Source organism: Panulirus ornatus, chromosome 20 (assembly GCF_036320965.1).
Source record: "Panulirus ornatus isolate Po-2019 chromosome 20, ASM3632096v1, whole genome shotgun sequence".
Taxonomy (NCBI): Eukaryota; Metazoa; Arthropoda; class Malacostraca; order Decapoda; family Palinuridae; genus Panulirus; species Panulirus ornatus.
Window position 1 is genome coordinate 8879517 of NC_092243.1, and position 18772 is coordinate 8898288.

At 46.3% G+C, this 18772-nt stretch overlaps 1 protein-coding gene and 1 long non-coding RNA gene across 2 annotated transcripts in view; one reads left to right on the plus strand and one right to left on the minus strand.

Annotated features, from left to right (window-relative positions):
* Positions 1-18772, plus strand: part of LOC139755907 (uncharacterized) — a 90463-nt gene that overhangs the window by 30705 nt on the left and 40986 nt on the right. The gene's annotated exons all lie outside the window — the stretch shown is intronic.
* The window catches only part of LOC139755904 (uncharacterized), a 39442-nt gene that overhangs the window by 12104 nt on the left and 8566 nt on the right, over positions 1-18772 (minus strand). The window contains exons 2-3 of the mRNA XM_071674632.1: positions 12845-13165; positions 9096-9343 (exon numbers count right to left, since the gene is read on the minus strand). Coding sequence (XP_071530733.1) covers positions 9096-9343; positions 12845-13164 — 568 coding nt within the window. The 5' untranslated portion in view covers position 13165. The remainder of the gene's footprint in view (positions 1-9095; positions 9344-12844; positions 13166-18772) is intronic.

The following is an 18772-nucleotide window of genomic DNA, read 5'->3' on the forward strand; positions in this document are numbered from 1 at the left end:
TTTGAGGCTCCCCGAAGAAGCAGAATGCGAGAAAGGTCAAGTATTCAAGTAGTCTTAAGCAACCTTGCGAGATGTGAATGTCTGCTGTCGCTAAGCATTATAGTAATTGTTCTGAGAGCCTTATTTTCTATGAAGGCTAGGCATCCGGTGATTGTTCTTAGAGCCTTATTTTCTATGTAGGCTAGGCATTATAGTAATTGTTCTGAGAGCCTTATTTTCTATGAAGGCTAGGCATCCGGTGATTGTTCTTAGAGCCTTATTTTCTATGTAGGCTAGGCATTATAGTGATTATTCTGAGAGCCTTATTTTCTATGAAGGCTAGGCATTATAGTGATTATTCTGAGAGCCTTATTTTCTATGAAGGCTAGGCATTATAGTGATTATTCTGAGAGCCTTATTTTCTATGAAGGCTAGGCATTATAGTGATTATTCTGAGAGCCTTATTTTCTATGAAGGCTAGGCATTATAGTAATTATTCTGAGAGCCTTATTTTCTATGAAGGCTAGGCATTATAGTGATTATTCTGAGAGCCTTATTTTCTATGAAGGCTAGGCATTATAGTAATCATTCTGAGAGCCTTATTTTCTATGAAGGCTAGGCATTATAGTAATCATTCTGAGAGCCTTATTTTCTATGAAGGCTAGGCATTATAGTAATTGTTCTGAGAGCCTTATTTTCTATGAAGGCGAGGCTAGGCATCCGGTGATTGTTCTAAGAGACTCGTTTTGAATGAACTTCAGTTTTGTCATGTTTGTTTGGACTGAGTGCACGCATGATCATGCAGATGTATCTGATCCCTTGGTCCACATCTGGTGGCGGTAAGTGTTCTAAAAGCGTTCAGTTTCATTATGACCTTTTGAGTTGATGTTTGTGGTGTGGGAGGTCAATTGCACGTGTTTGTCATATCTGATGTTTAGCTTTGGCTGCCACGTGTGTGTGTGTCATACGCAATGCCCCAGTATGGTATAGCCACGTGTGTGTCATACGCAATGCCCCAGTATGGTATAGCCACGTGTGTGTCATACGCAATGCCCCAGTATGGTATAGCCACGTGTGTGTCACACGCAATGCCCCAGTATGGTAGCCATGTGTGTGTCATACGCAATGCCCCAGTATGGTATAGCCACGTGTGTGTCATACGCAATGCCCCAGTATGGTATAGCCACGTGTGTGTCACACGCAATGCCCCAGTATGGTATAGCCACGTGTGTGTCATACGCAATGCCCCAGTATGGTATAGCCACGTGTGTGTCATACGCAATGCCCCAGTATGGTATAGCCACGTGTGTGTCACACGCAATGCCCCAGTATGGTAGCCATGTGTGTGTCATACGCAATGCCCCAGTATGGTATAGCCACGTGTGTGTCATACGCAATGCCCCAGTATGGTATAGCCACGTGTGTGTCACACGCAATGCCCCAGTATGGTAGCCATGTGTGTGTCATACGCAATGCCCCAGTATGGTATAGCCACGTGTGTGTCATACGCAATGCCCCAGTATGGTATAGCCACGTGTGTGTCACACGCAATGCCCCAGTATGGTATAGCCACGTGTGTGTCATACGCAATGCCCCAGTATGGTATAGCCACGTGTGTGTCATACGCAATGCCCCAGTATGGTATAGCCACGTGTGTGTCACACGCAATGCCCCAGTATGGTAGCCATGTGTGTGTCATACGCAATGCCCCAGTATGGTATAGCCACGTGTGTGTGTCATACGCAATGCCCTAGTATGGTTGGAATTCTGTTGAGTGGTAGTGATGTTGACATTCGTGGGAGAGAGAGAGAGAGAGAGAGAGAGAGAGAGAGAGAGAGAGAGAGAGAGAGAGAGAGAGAGAAGGGCCAGTAGAGAATCTTACACAGAGACAGACAAAGACGAAACAGATACAGCCAGGAAACACAGACAGAAACAGAAGTCCGGAGAAACACAGACATAGACACAGACAGAGATAATCCAGACAGAAAAAAACACAGATGGGGAGATACAGACACAGACAGAAATCCACACAGATAAACACAGACGGCGAAACGTAAAACATACAAGCCAACAGACAGACACACACTCAGACTGACAGACATCCAGACAGATACAGACAGACAGCCATGTGATCATGCTCCGTCACACCCCCTGAGATCACTCCTTTAGGGTCCCCCCCGTCTCTGGGGAAATCATACGGCAGCCCTTAACAGCGAATACATGTTCCGGGGGATGATCTGTGGGATATCTAGATATATCTATTACTGGTATCCTTATCTAAGTGGTGGGGGGTAGAAGGTCTCGTCTCTCCCATAGCCCCTGTATCCACCCTAGGCAGCTGAGGGCCGTGTTGGGGACAGTCACAAGGCTTGTAGTGAAGCTAAGGGGTGAAATCTGTCCTTGTAGCAATGCTGGGTACAGAGTTAAGGCTTGTGGTTTACGCTGTAGGATGGACTCGAGGCTTGTAGCAAAGCTGGGTACAGAATTGAGGCTTGTAGCAAAGCTGGGTACAGAACTGAGGCTTGTAGCAAAGCTGGGTACAGAACTGAGACTTGTAATGATGCTGGGTACAGAACTGAGGCTTGTAGCAGAGCTGGGTACAGAGCTGAGGCTTGTAGCAAAGCTGGGTATAGAACTGAGGCTTGTAGCAGAGCTGGGTACAGAGCTGAGGCTTGTAGCAAAGCTGGGTATAGAACTGAGGCTTGTAGCAGAGCTGGGTACAGAGCTGAGGCTTGTAGCAAAGCTGGGTATAGAACTGAGGCTTGTAGCAGAGCTGGGTACAGAGCTGAGGCTTGTAGCAAAGCTGGGTACAGAACTGAGACTTGTAATGATGCTGGGTACAGAACTGAGGCTTGTAGCAAAGCTGGGTACAGAACTGAGACTTGTAATGATGCTGGGTACAGAACTGAGGCTTGTAGCAAAGCTGGGTACAGAACTAAGGCTTGTAACGACCCTGGGTTCAGAACTAAGACTTGTAATGATGCTGGGTACAGAACTAAGGTTAATGTTGATGCTGGCTACAGATCAAAGGCTTGTAACGACGATGGAGGACAGACACAATGCTTGTAGCGACGCTGGGTACAGAACGTAGGCTTGTAACTATGCTGAAGGATAGACCCAAGGCTTGTAGCGACGCTAAGCTTACTCATTCTACTGGTGTTAAACCACACGGCACATTGCTGGCGTTAAACCACAGGGCTTGACACTAATGGTGTTAAACCACACGGCACATTGCTGGCGTTAAACCACAGAGCCTGACACTGCTGGCGTTAAACCACACGGCACATTGCTGAAGGAAAAACCACAGAGCTTGACACTGCTGGTGTTAAACCTCACGGTACATTGCTGGCGTTAAACCACAGGGCTTGACACTGTTGGTGTTAAACCACAGGGCTTGACATTGCTGGTGTTAAACCAGACTCCACACGAAACTGGGTTTTTTTACCAGACCGTCGACTGCCTCAACTGGAGTGTGGTGTGTGTGAGGAACGTTCAATCGTTTCGTTGTGGGTTGGTTGTTTGGCTCATGCACTGGGCATGCGCGGGATAGGAAGCGCGTGGATGATGATCATAATGATAGTAATAATGATAATAGATAGGATACTAATGATGATAATGATGTTAACGATAATGATAATGATGATAGATATGATGATAATGATTATAATGATGATTATGATAATAATTATAATAATAATAATAACAATAATAATGATAATAATAATGATAGTAATAATAATAATAATGATGATAATAATAATCTATGATACATGATAGATAATGTAATATGATATTATCATTATCATTATCACAAGTAGTAGTAGCAGTAGTAGTAGTAGTAGTAGCAGTAACAGAAGTCTTCTCGGGAACTAAGCCTTCGAGCAAAATCCTCACTTCAACCCTTCATCTGCTCCTACTTCTAGAAGGCGTTAATACAGGAGGGGAGAATTTCAGCTCCCCCTCCCCCCATCGACCTCCTCACTTAGTCGCCCTCTACAATTCACAGGTCACCTCTTCACTCTTCACTCTTCCAAGATGGGCAGATTTCAAGTCTTTGGCCTCTTCCCTATAACTCAACTCTCTTAATTCCAATACCATCTTCGTTGACCTCCTCTGGACCTTCTCTAATAGCTCTATGTGCTACAAGTCACCCCTCACTCTTCACTCTTCCAAGATGGGCAGATTTCAAGTCTTTGGCCTCTTCCCTATAACTCAACTCTCTTAATACCAGTACCATCTTCTTTGACCTCCTCTGGACCTTCTCTATTAGCTCTATGTGCTTCTTTAGGCGAGGTGACGAAACTTGAGAAGCCTATTCAAGCTTTGGGCCTCTTGAAGGACATGAACAGCTTTACTAAGTATTTCCTTATTCATATAATGGACATCTATTCTGACATACGCCATAAGACAGCTTTACTATTCTAATGTGGGACTCTGGGGCGCGCCATGTCTGGGACGATGTTGGCTCCCAAGTCCATCCCACATACAGAATCCCAAAGATAAATTCCTGCAAAATTATAGTCACACTGAAGCCTTCTTTCACCGTGTCTCATCCTCATTACTTTACGTTTTCTTGGGTTGAGTTTCATCAGCCAAAGTATCAGACCAACTTTGGAGTTTGTTTATGTCCCCTTGTAAGCTACTGCAGTCCTCCTCGTTTTTTATTTCCCTCATAACTTTGGCATAATCTGCAAACATATGCAGGTAGGAGTCTAGGCGTGTGTGTGTGTGTGTGTGTGTGTGTGTGTGTGTGTGTGTGTGTGTGTCTGTCTGTTTGTCGGTGTTCTTGCTTGTGCTTGTTTCTTTGTACGTCTTCTTTGTGCTTTTTCTTTTGTTTGTTTGTGTTTGTATGTTTATATGAGTTTGTTGTTTGTCTCCGTGGTTTTGTGCTTGGATCTGTTTGTCTGTTTCCTACATGCGTCGTTCGTCGTTCTGTTTTTGCATCTGTATTTGTTGATGTAATTCAGTTTATGTTTCTCGTATCGCATTTATGACTGTCCTTTTTCTTCAATATATTCTCTATGGTTTCGTTTGGTTTCAATATCATGCATCTGCTTCGGATGTCTTGGGGGGACGCGAACACACACCTTCATCACTGAAGACGATCGTATCTGAGACAGTTATGGGTTTTGTGTGGTTGTAGAAGTGGGTTTGTGGTGAGGTTGTGGGGGTTGTAGAGGTGGGTTTGGGTGTGGTGTGGCTGTGGGATTATAAGTGGAAAAATACGAGGCTGTTTTGTCATGGGATGCGTCCTAGCTACGTCTCTTCGTTGTATATCAACTGACTGTTATATTTCTCTTTTGTATCTCCTCTGATGATGATGTGATTATTACACGAAAGTGCACTTAGGAACTTATCGTGTTTCATTTCCCGTGGACTCATAGGAAAATATATATATATATATATATATATATATATATATATATATATATATATATATATATATATATATATATATATATATATATGGAGATGGGCGTGTTGGTAGGGCGTGGGCGTGGGACGGAGGAAGCTGTGGGTCGTGTTACTGGCCAGGAACTGAGGAGCCACTGTTCAGTTTGGCCGGCGGGAGAGGAACTGGTCGGCCCCAGGCTGCTGCTGCTGCTTCCGCTGCAGTATGAGGCCAATCTGACTGCCACACTTGGGGAGGAGGAGGAGGAGGAGGAGCTACCATGGGGTGAAGGGGAGGGGAAGAGGAGGCCATGGGTAAATGGCAGGGGGAGAGGGATGGGATTATGCAGGAAGTCAGGACGCTTATAATGGGGTAAAAACGGGTACTTGTTATGGTGTGGAGTGTTGAAGGTCTTGCTGGTGTGGTGTTTTTGATGTTGTTGGGTGTGGAGTGTGGTGGTAGTGGTGGTGTAGAGTGTGGTGGTGGTGGTGGTGTAGAGTGTGGTGGTAGTGGTGGTGGTGTAGTGTGTGGTGGAAGGTGGTGGTGGCGGTGTAGGGTGGTGATGGTGGGAGTGGTGGTAATGATGGTGGTATGGTGTGGTTGGGGTGGTAGTAGTGATGGTGGTGGTGTTGGTGATGGTGGGGGTGTTGGTGATGGTGGTGGTGTTGGTGGTACAGTGTGGTGGTGAGGGAGTGATGGTGTAGGTTGTCATGGTGTAATACAGGTTACCAGCCACAGTGGTGTAGTGGGTGAGTTTACAGACCACCATTATCAGACCATCACACTCAGACCACTACACTCAGACCACTACACTCAGACCATCACACTCAGACCACCACACTCAGACCATCAAACTGAGACCACCACACTCAGACCATCATTATCAGACCACCATACCATCACCACCACCGCCAGTCACCACAATTAGCGACAAGCATCACCACAATTATCACCATCACTCATCACACCAGTATGGTCACTACTACACCACACCACTGGCCCACCCACCACTACCCACCACCACAACCCACCACTACCCACCATCACCCACCACCACTACCACTACCACCCACCACCACAACCAGAGTACCACCACCACAATTACCACCACTACATCCATTAACATCATCACCACCACGACCACAACTACCACCATCACTATAACCATCGACACTAGCACCACAACCACCACCCATCACCGGTATCATCACCATCACCAGCTCCATCACTACCACTATTGCCACAACCACCACCAACCTACTTCCACCACAGCCATTACCACCACAACTACCATCACAGTTCCCCTTCCTCCTCCTCAACCCCCCCCCCACCCCGCATCCCCTCGCCCAACACCGACCACTCCCGTGACGTCACGAACTCGGCCCTCACCACTACCACTACCACCACCATCACTACCACTACCACCACTACCACTACCACCACCACCACTACCACCACAACTACCACTACCACCACAAACACTACCACTACTACCACTACCACCACCACCACCACCACTACCACCACAACCACTACCACCACTACCACCATCAACTCCACCACTACCACTACCACCACAAACTCCATCACTCCCACCTCTACCACCACCATGCCACCACCCCCTCGAGCGGTAGGTGGGTATCAGCTGAGTTCGTGACGTCACGGGGGTTGGGTGGGTGGGTGGGTGGGTGGGGAGTCGGTGTTGGGCGGGGTGGGGCGGGCGAGGTGGGTCAGGTGGGGGTGTTAGGGGATGGTTAGGCACTGTACTAGCCGCTTGTGGGTCAGGAAATGCTGCTGTCCCCGCCCGCTGTGTGTGTGTGTGTGTGTGTGTGTGTGTGAATGTGAAGCTATACGTACATGTGTCTGGTTGTTGTGTGTGTGTGTGTGCGAAGCTATACGTACATGTGTCTGGTTGTTGTGTGTGTGTGTGTGTGTGTGTGTGTGTGTGCGAAGCTATACGTACATGTGTCTGGTTGTTGTGAGAGGGTTGTATCGACACGTGTGTATACGTGAGTTATGAAGGAAAATGTAGGCAGGAAGTTGGTTCAGATAATGTCCTCACTTGTTGTTGCAAGGGAATTAGGGAGTTCGCTATCACTCAAGTTGTTCTCTTGTATGTATGTATTCTTGTGTATGTATATATGTATACACGTCATGAATGTATGTATTTGTGTGTGTGTGTGTATATATATATATATATATATATATATATATATATATATATATATATATATATATATATATATATATATATATATATATATATGTATGTATCTTTTCTTTCAAACTATTCGCCATTTCCCGCGTTAGCGAGGTAGCGTTAGGAACAGAGAACTGGACCTTTGAGGGAATATCCTCACCTGGCCCCCTTCTCTGTTCCTTCTTTTGGAAAATTAAAAAAAATGATGAGAGGGGAGGATTTCCAGCCCCCCCGCTCCCTCCCCTTTTAGTCGCCTTCTACGACACGCAGAGAATACGTGGGAAGTATTCTTTCTCCCCTATCCCCAGGGATAATATATATATATATATATATATATATATATATATATATATATATATATATATATATATATATATATACAGTACGTACAAGTACTTTTCTTAATTCATTTACGATAAAGTTCGTTTCATAATTTCTACATTTAAGAAGAATGATGTCAGTGATAAACTTTGTATATAATAAGACTTCAGTGGTGTAGCGATTAGCGTTCCCGATCGTGACGCATAGACGGGCCGCCCAGGGTCGTGTGTATAGGTTCGAATCCTAGCTACGGCAGTCGGTCCACAGATAACCCAGCTGTTTATCTACCCCTCGGGGTTGCTCGAGTGAATGGGTACTTGGCTCAGGTTAAGGAATATATATATATATATATATATATATATATATATATATATATATATATATATATATATATATATATATATATATATATTTATATATATATATATATATATATATATATCGTGTTGCCGCGTCTCAACCTAGTACAGTCTCTATGCTTTTTATACGTGTATATATACACATACACCAGGGAGGATGAACACCTAGGTTGGATGCGGGCCGACTACCGCACCCCTGCGGGCCCGTGCTAACTCATGGTCATTAACTCCAACCACCGTGTTATGGAACCTCGTGTGTACCTGCGTATTTGTGCGCCTGGCTAAATACGCTTTAATCAAGCTATCTATACAGATGTTACAGACTTCTGCGCCAACTCAGACAAATTATATTCTATGCAAATGAAACAATGTCTTCTTAAACTTACCATGGGGGAATTTCTTCGAAAATGTGATGACAAGAAAGTTGTTTATTTTCCGCAGAAGCGCACACAAGCAGACATTACGTAGATACATACATTTAGAAATATACATAGATAGTTTAGCACCTATTCAGAGTCGTATTCGATAATTCAGAAGTATCTGCGAGAGTCACCCCTCATAAACACTCTTAACAGAAAACGACGATAACAGAAAACGAACTCATCATAAATCCAGTTGTGCGTTACTAGATAGACGTAGATTCACATCTCAAGCATTACTATTTTCTGTCTTTCTTTCCTTCTATTAAGCCATTATTGAACATGTAACTTCGTCATTGCCATGGGGACTTGGGGAATAAAGGGAGAAATATGACGCTACAGAAAAAGAGAGATGGTAAGGGAAGAGACGTGAAGAAAATATAGTAAGAGCCTGACAGACATACAGACAGACGGGATATACTCACTCGTCATAAGGTCCCTGGCCAGAGCAGACTGCTGGAGGGTCCTCAGGTGCCGTTGGTACAACCTCTTCTGCGCCAGGAGGGCTTCAGCGGACTTAAGTTTGGCCCTGGCTGCGACGGTGGCCGGCGAGTCCTGGCGTAGACCAGGGGCATCGCCCGATGCTGCTGCCCCCGACGGCGTTGTGGGTCCCGACGGAGTGGTGGTGGTGGCGGAGGAGGAGACGTGGTCCTTCTGCTCAGACGCTTGTTGTCTGCAGAGAAAGAAAAATAGAAGGCTATGTTTACTTAGAACTAAACGCATGGAATTCTTTTTCTTTTTTTCTTTTTTTAACTTTCAAGAAATTCAGTGATGAATGAACTTGCATAATGAGATGTGAATGACATTTGAAAGCATTGCAAGGCACGGGAGAATGGATTGTGATGTTGCATTAGCAAATGATATTCAAGTAATGCTTTTATCAGCAGCAGCAGCACTGCCAGCATTTGTATAGTCAGCATCACCAGCATCATTAGCACCAGTCATGCCAACAGCACCAGTCTTACTAGTACTGTCAGCATCACCGCCATTACTACCACCAATTCTGTCAGCATCAGCTGTGTTACTAGGACCGCCAACAGCATTACTAGCAGCATCGGTGTCAGCATCACCCTCATTATCAGTGCCTGTAGTGTCAGCAGGGCCAGCATTACTAAGGCGAAGAACTAAAGCAAAGGCTCTTCAGCCTTGATTACAAGTCTCACATACAAGTATGCTTCAGCCTTGACTCTAAGTCTCACATAGAAGTATGCTTGCCCCAGTATCACACAGCTCTCAATGGCGTCTTTGGCATGGATAGTCCTGATCGTAGTGGACTCTTGTTGAGAGAATGTATTATCGTCTTGGATACACTCTCTCTTACACTGTATTTATCTTGTGAGAGTCCTCAAAGCCTTGAGGCTCTTTCTTATAACCTTAGCTGAGTTCGACCGAAGGCAAAAGCCCTCACACACACACTCAAGTTTTTGTCGTATCACTGAGGGGGAATGTGTGCGTCACGCTGATCTCTGATGCACAACCGGCCACTCCTGTTCGTTGTAACCTTACATAGCCATCTCCAGGTCCTTATAGTCAGCTGTAGCACGGGTGTGGCCGGGTTCTCCGTCCCTCTAAATAGCAGTAGCTGGTGTTGGTTAGCGGTCCGAGGCGACATGAAAGGTGTCTTGAGGGTGTAAGGTAAACAGGCCACCATTACCCCTTGTCTTCGCCAGGTGGGCTCAGCTGTCTGGCAGGCGCGGGGGGAACCTCTGCCTCTCACTTACACTCCTCATCCGGGGCGGAGATATTTTGAGGAGCTTTATCGCCTCGCTGGCTTTCTTCATTTAGCCTCACAGAGGCGAGACTGAGAGACAGAGAGAGAGACTATCGTGTAAATGAGATGTAGACGCGAGATATTAACAGTGTGTTGTTAAGTGAGGGCGAGGAGGAGGAGGAGGAAGGGGTGGGGGACGGCTCGGGAGACCACAAGGGCTTCTCTGTCAAGTGACACAATTGCAAACCCAAACATGCACAAAGATGATTCCATCCGGGCCGAGGGATGCAGCTTTCCGACCACACATGCACCGGCGCGTCCCTCAAGCAAACCAGTGCCTGATGGGTCGTAATATCCTGCCTGCTTGCCCGCCCCGTCCACAAACACCGACGAACTCTTAGATTAAGAAAGAGAGAGAGGCCGACATCCCACACCACCCCTCCTCCTCCTCCTCCCCACCTCCCGAATTTATTTGTACACATCGAAGATATGCAAGGCCCTGCTCAAACGAGGAAAGGAAACGATGTTTTAAAGGGGGGGGGGGGGAAACTCCCGGGCGAACACGAGAAGATAAACAGGGAGGCACGAAGCGTAAGATGAAGAAGGTGAGAGGGATGATGATGTTTGTGTGTGGAGGGGCACGGGGGCTAAGTGTTTCATAACAAACTGTGAAGTATTACAGCTGACGAAGGCAGGAGCCGCCAGGCAAAAAGCTGAATGAACGTGTAATATGATCAGCGTGCGGACGCTCACCACCGGGGTTATTTTACTCAAGCGTGAGGATAAAGGTCCCCACCGACCACGCGTACGGGGTGGGGTGGGGACACAGGTCTTCCCCACCGACGATTGAGTAGGGGAGTGAGTGTGGGGGGGGGGACACGAATGTTCCCCACCGACCACTCGTGCGGTGGGGGAGTGGGGGAGGATACAAATGACCCCCACAGACCCAGAGTGGAAGGGACATAGAGGTCCCCACAGATCAAGGGTGGAAGGGACATAGAAGTCCCCCACCGATCATGGCGGAAGGGACACAGAAGTCCCCACCGACTACGCTTATCGGGGGACACATAACACCTCACCGACCCAGGGTGAAAGGGACATAGAAGTCGGTCCCCACAGATCATGAGTGGAAGGGACCTCGGTCCCCACTGACCAAGGGTGAAGGAGACACAAAGGTCCCCACAGATTAAGGGTGGAAGGGACACAGAAGTCCCCACTGACTACGTGTAGTGGGGACATACAGGTCCTCACCGACCACGGGTGTTGGGTGTGGATGGAAAGACAGATGCCCCATCCAGCACAAGTTGCGACACAGAAGTCCCACCAACTAGAGGAGGAAGACGAAACGGCAGAATATATATATATATATATATATATATATATATATATATATATATATATATATATAATTTTTTCATACTATTCGCCATTTCCCGCGTTAGCGAGGTAGCGTTAAGAACAGAGGACTGAGCCTTTGAGGGAATATCCTCACTTGGCCCCCTTCTTTTGGAAATTAAAAGCGAGAGGGGAGGATTTCCAGCTCCCCGCTCCCTCCCCTCTCAACGGAAAACGAGAGACGCTACTTAAACAACAGTAGAAACAAAAGGAAAACTGTAAGTGAAGAGACACACACACACAGTAACTTAAGTAAAAAGATGTGCCGTGAGGAACAGGTGATATAAGAATGCTGTCACGTCTTACAGAGCCGAATTATGTTGCATACCAGTCCTCCGATTACCATCAGTTATATTATTATCATTATCATTATATTGACCGACCATTACAATTATCATCTTTATTATCATTCTCGGTAATTTTCAACGACTATCAAAAGAAGACAGTTTTCTTCTGTTTCTTTCAGTTGTGCAGTTATTTTCAGTCCTAACCATTATCATCTGTTCCTAATTTCTTTTTTGGACAACTTAGTGAAAAGGATGATTTCATCTTTATCTGGGACAGTAGCAATACAATTTTTTTTTCATTGTTACTGTTATCAGTATATATGTATTTTTCACATATCTTTGACGATTTTTTCTTGAGATGTTTTTCATACGTCTAAAGAACCTGTGTTCAGACTAATTGTGCTGTAGAGTCAGGTTCATGTAGAGCTGAGCACTGAAGTTCAAGGGTCATCACTATCGAACTAATCACCAATAATCCTAGTTTGTAGTTTTAGTTTTAGTATATCTATCGGCCAGATAGACACAGAGGAAGCATTTTCGTTTCTCTTTTCGCAACCAGAGAAGCATCGTGGTTTCTCCCTGTACCAAAAGATAATGAGATTTCTCTTATAAGCAGAAAAAAACACTATGGTTTCTATTTTCAAGAGAAACCCAAGCTTTCATCATCCTGTAACCGTAGAGAACTCGCGGTTTCTCATTTCCCGGGAACCCATAGTTTCCCCTCGAGCATTTCGGTTCTCTTTCTCTCTCTCTGCCTCGTGACTGAAGAGAACTGACTCACCTTCTGAGCGCTACTTGAGCTGCCATGACTCTTTGCCTCTCCACCACCAGGAGGCAGTTGGCGCACCGGCAGTCCCTCCAGCGACACAGCTTCTTGTGGCCCTTAAGACACGATACGACGCCGTGGTTCCGACACCTGGCGCACTTCGGAGTCCTCAGGAGCCGTCGGGAAGACGCTGTGGGCTTCTTGCTACTGCCAGAGGAGGAGGAAGAAGAGGAGGAGGAGGAGGATGTTGAAGTCGTCGACTGCTCCGAAGGCGGAGGAGGCGAGACATCTGGAGCGACGATGGTGGTAGTGAGGCTCACCCCGTCACTGTTCATCCTGTGGGAGGCATTACTGGTAAAAAAAAAAAAAAAGAAATAGGGGAAAAAATGAAGAAAGGAAGATTACGAAGCAGAAAGCTCGGAAAGTATATGACCATCGAAAGAAAAGACAGGAAAGAAATATTTTGGGATAGAAACAACTAAGAATCTGCGAATGAAGGCGAAAACTAAGAACGAAAATGTGTTCTAGTTCTAGCAAGATCAAATAGAAGCCTGCGCGTGAAGAAGAGACGGACAAAGAAAACTTTTGACACTTAACAGAGATTGTTACAGTGAGAAGGCAGTACTGAGAAGAGATCAGCAACTCCAGTCCATGATAGAGAGAGACTTGAGCCCTCTTATCTCAAACACCAACAACACAGTAAGAGTTAATATCACCATGTTACTAGTGGGAGAGTCAAAGAAAATACATTTGGAACTCGATATGAGAGAGAAAGAGAAAGGAGTAGATGGGAAGACCAGCTTAACTGAAGACCCGATGATCACACATGGCGTTACTTGGGAAAGCTAAATCACAGAAGACCTGATGGTCTATGACGAGATTATCTGCCGGAGGCCAGTAATGGCTGTACTTGAGAAAGCTAGATAACAGGAGACCTGATGGTCTATGACGAGGTTACATGGTAGAAGCCAGTATTGGAAGATTTTGGGAAAGCTAAGTAACAGAAGACCTGATGGTCCATGACGAAGTTATGTGCTGGAGGACCGTAATGTCAGCACTTAGGAAAGTCAGATGATAGAAGACCTTATGGTCTATGACGAGATTATCTGCAGGAAGGCAAAAGTGGCAGCACATGGGAAAGACAGATAACAAGACCTGGTGGTCTGTGACGAGGTTATCTGCTGGAGGACAGTATACCAAATTTCTATCGAGCAGAGACATAAAATACAAGAAGTAGATCCTTGCTAAACGACATGATTGTGACTAGCAATAGACTGCAAGAGAAAGACACAGGACTTCTGTGAGGAAAAGATAGACTGAAGAATAGATACCACCATCTCATGAATCAAAGAAATCCTCATAGACAGCACCAGCTTATGAGGGGAAGCACCACATGAAGACGAAAACAAATCTAGTCAAGAACAGAATAAGGAAAAATCATAAATAACTCATAAGTAACATGAGTTATCTATGAGGAGATGAACTTATATGGGGAATATAACTAATATAGACCCATTTTTTTTACGATGTTGAGTGCAATCTGTTTCCTCCGGTATCAGAGATTCCACCGACCACCACCAGGGTGAACCTGAGACTGTCACTGGTGTCCCCCAAGGCTAAAATGTCGACCGCCAGTGTTTTCACATGACGCTTAGCAGCCTAATATCGCTCTACATATGGGTTCCTTACCATAAAAATCATCAGTGTCAATGTATATAGTTTCTATACACTGACGGGTACATTTATACGATGAAGACGCGACCGCTTCACCCCTCTGTGGCACACGGCTCCAACGGGGGCAAGAAGCTGGTAGACCACACCGGCAATAACTGACACATGGCCGTTCTGCTTGTCAACCACACACTCCCCGCCAGACCTTATCTCCCCCACACCCCCTTCTCCACACACGGGCGTACCCTGCCCTTGCTACATACATACACTCAAAGACACACTTACACCTGCCTGCCTCTCCTCTCCCTTTATCACACTCAAACCAGTGGTGTTTCTAGTAGCTAACCCAAGTGTCTTTTCATGACCGTAAATACGTTTTCTTAAGGGTTGAATTCCCGTTTTCTATCGTAATGATAATACCCCCCCGCCCCCTTTCCTCCTGCACTTAAATTTAGGTATTTTAAGAGAATGCTAAGGAGCCATATGAAAATATCCAGTGCCTTCAGATATGTGATTATTTTGCACACACATCTGGACTAATATCTTAAGCATTTCTGCTCTGATACCGAGGGAAATTCTAACTCTAAATCTGAACTTCTCGGCCATAAGAAAATTGACATTTAAACAAATATTCTCCTGATCTTCATAATGAGAACAGTATTGTTCGCAGGCACTTAAGGGCGTATCATACACCATCGCCTGTGGGGGGGAATATTGAACCTTATGCCTTGGGGACCTATGGGCCACAGTTGTCGTGCACTCGCCTGAGTGGTTGGGCCCGATGATCATCGCGGGTGAGGATCTTAAAATGAATATCAAATTCAGAAGTGTGCCAAGTTGGAAGGTGCCAGATGTTGCCAGCGGGGCAAGACTACACCGGGGGATTTGTTCATGGTTGTGCCTGGGGTGGGAAGTGGTGGTGCTGGGGAGGCTGATGACGGGGCTGGGGAGATAGGGGTGAGGATGTGGGATGCTGCTGGGGGGGGGGGGAGATTTGGTGATGGTGGAGGCACAGGTGGGAAGCTGGGGAAGGGTACAGGTGACGGTGATGGTTGTGGTAGGGTGAGACAGGTGGTAATGGTTGCTGTGGTAGGAGGGGGTCGAGTGATGTAGGAAATTGTGGTAGGGGGCGACAGGTGGTTGTAGTGGTTGTAGTGGGTGGGTGGCAGGTGGTAGTGGTGATTTGGTAGATGGAGGGACGTGGTGGTTGTGGTAGGAAGGGAAAGGTGGTGGTGGTGGTGGTGGTAGAAAAGGAAAGGTTATAATAGTGGTTGTGGTGATGGTGGTAATTGAAGTGGGAATGGACAAGCTATGGTGGGTGTATGATTGTGGTAGGAGGGGGTTGGTGGTGGTGGTGGTAGTGGTTGTGTAGGAGAGTACAGCTGGTGGTGGAAGTAGTGGTTGTGGTGGTAGGAAGCAAGAGGTGATGGAAGTAGTGGTTGTGGTGGTAGGAAGCAAGAGGTGATGGTGGTTGTGGTAGATGGGGACAGATGGTGATGGTGGGTGTGGTAGGTGGGGACAGATGGTGATGGTGGGTGTGGTAGGAGGCGACAGGTGGCGGGGTTGGTGGTAGGAAGAAAAAAAAGTTCTTCTTCAGTTAATAAGTTAATTGTTATGATAACTCTTCAAGGAGATTAACAAAAAAATAGACTAAATAGATAAAAACGAAGATCATTAATAGATTTTTGATAAGCATAAGCTGTCGTCTGTTGCGTTGTTATATTCCCATATGAGAGCGTGGGTGATCAGGCAGGTGAGGCGTGATTTAGGGTGGAGCGGATGAATTGGTTTTTGGAGGATGTTAGCTCAGTAACACTATCATCGCTGACTCCCGATCTCGAGAACTTGCTTGCGTAAGAGTTTTCTTAGGAATGATTACAAGACTTCAGAATAAGAAAAAAAGAAAAAAATGTATATATATATATATATATATATATATATATATATATATATATATATATATATATATATATATACAAGCGAAGAAATAAAGTCGATGGAAATAACTTACTTTCCCAGGTATGGGTTTGATAGATGTCACAAGGGCGTTTATTAGTGTGAGAACATGTTGAGAGGCAAGACAAGGGTAAGAGACAAGATCTTCTAAGATGAGGTGGTCGGTGAAAGCGCTGGGTGCGATACAAGGGATGGGTTACAGAGAGAGAGAGAGAGAGAGAGAGAGAGAGAGAGAGAGAGAGAGAGAGAGATTACCGCTTACGAGTGAAGTTCAAAGCAAAGAAATGAGACATTAGGACAAACGCTTGGGGGCCAACTTGGGGGAGAGGCGATCCAACGCTGTCTTAAGGGGATGGTCCACTGCTGTTTAAGGATGGCTGTCCAGGGCTGTTTGGAGAGAGGCAGTGGTAACGCCCAGTGTGGAGGAAGACACCAGTGACGTAAAGGCTAAGAGGAAGAGGCACTCTTGGCGTTGCAGCTGACAAAGGAGGGCCCCCCCCCCCCAAGACTTCCGCTTGTTAACAAGGAGCAGGAGGAGGAGGAGGAGGCTGAGGAGGAAGGGGGGAAGGAGGAGGAGGAGCGGGAGGCCGCAGGCGGCCAGCCAGCCAGGATGTAAACCAAGCAAGGAAGTCGGGAGATTGACGACATAAAGGAACGAGAACCAGAAATGTATTTCCTTAACTCCAGCTGTGTAAATGTGACGAAACGGTGTAAAAGTGAAAACCGTACCAGCTGTGAGATACTAAGAACAGCTGGCTAACAACCAGCGCACTGTGTAAACACCGCTTGGCTTAGTCAGCTTGTCGTCCCGGGTCCTTAAACGTAGCGACTGTTCCTATGTAAATCGTTTACAAACACTCCTCTGGATACGGACACGAGCTTGGGGTGGGGTGGGTGAAGATTAGGCAAGCCTTCGGAGGACGATAGGCCATGTAATGATGGTGTTGGTGTACACACACACACGTCTCTCATGGAGGGTAAGGGAGTTAGGGTTTTGGACTGACGAAGGGGGGCGATGTGTGTTGCCTTAAAGGGCCCTGGCCTGATGATTCCTGAGCTACCATAGCCCTCAGGGAGCCTCCCACCGCCGACCCTGGACCCTAACACACACACACACACACACACACACACACACACTCTAGACCACCGAGGTCGTGGCAGTCACTCCCATGATGGCTGATCTCCCGATTCATCTCCCACCTGCCAACTTGACTAGCAGATCCCTCCCACCTGCGACAGACAGGGTCGCTGTCGATGATGATGATGGTGATGATGGTGATAATGATGGTAATGATGGTGATGGTGATGATGATGATGATGGTAATGATGTTGATAATGATGATATTAATGATAATGATGGTGATGTTGATGATGATGATAATGATGATACGTGACTACTGGAACCCCTAACCACCCCACCTACCCACCCATCTCCTCAGACAGGCCTACCACAACTACCACCAATACACAACTACCACCACCACCACCACAACTACCACCACCACAACTACCACCACCACCACCACAACTACCACCACATCCACATTGGAACATCACGGTGACCAGTGCCAGCACCAACCCCACTGTGTGTACATTATTCTGCAGTGATAGTCACTGTAGGCCAGCCTGGTATAGACGAATCACTGGCCATAGTCGTAACTTGCTACGTCTCTTCAATCACTGTGGCACAGTTCTGCGTCCCTTTCGTGCGTTCTGTGCCTCTCCCTTTGGCTCCACCGCCCACAGCATGAGTGCAGGGTTAAGTGCATCTTCTTTTGCTTGCTGTAAGCGATTCGTGATCCGTTCCAACAGACGGAGCAACTTTGTCTCTTGTGACAAAATGAAAACAGACGCCAGAGTGTCAGTTCAAAGGGAAAACTCCAGAGGGTCAAAGTGAAAGCTTGAAATGGCTTTGTTTATGTAAATCTAGACGAATGACTATTTCAAATTCAAAAACTATAAATATAAGGAGAATCAAAACTGTATCATCTAAAAAAAAAGTAGTATTTTGAATTTAAAAACTGAAGACTCAAAGGCCAAGCCATCATGCCCATGGGTCGTGCCTTCTAACTCATGGGTCGTACCGTCGTGATCATGGGTCGTACCGTCGTGGTCACGGGTCGTACCGTCGTGGTCACGGTCGTACCGTCGTGGTCATGGGTCGTACCGTCGTGGTCACGGGTCGTACCGTCGTGGTCACGGGTCGCACCGTCGTGGTCATGGTTCGTACCGTCGTGGTCATGGGTCGTACCGTTGTGGTCATGAGTCGTACCGTCGTGGTCATGGGTCGTACCGTTGTGCTCATGGGTCGTAACG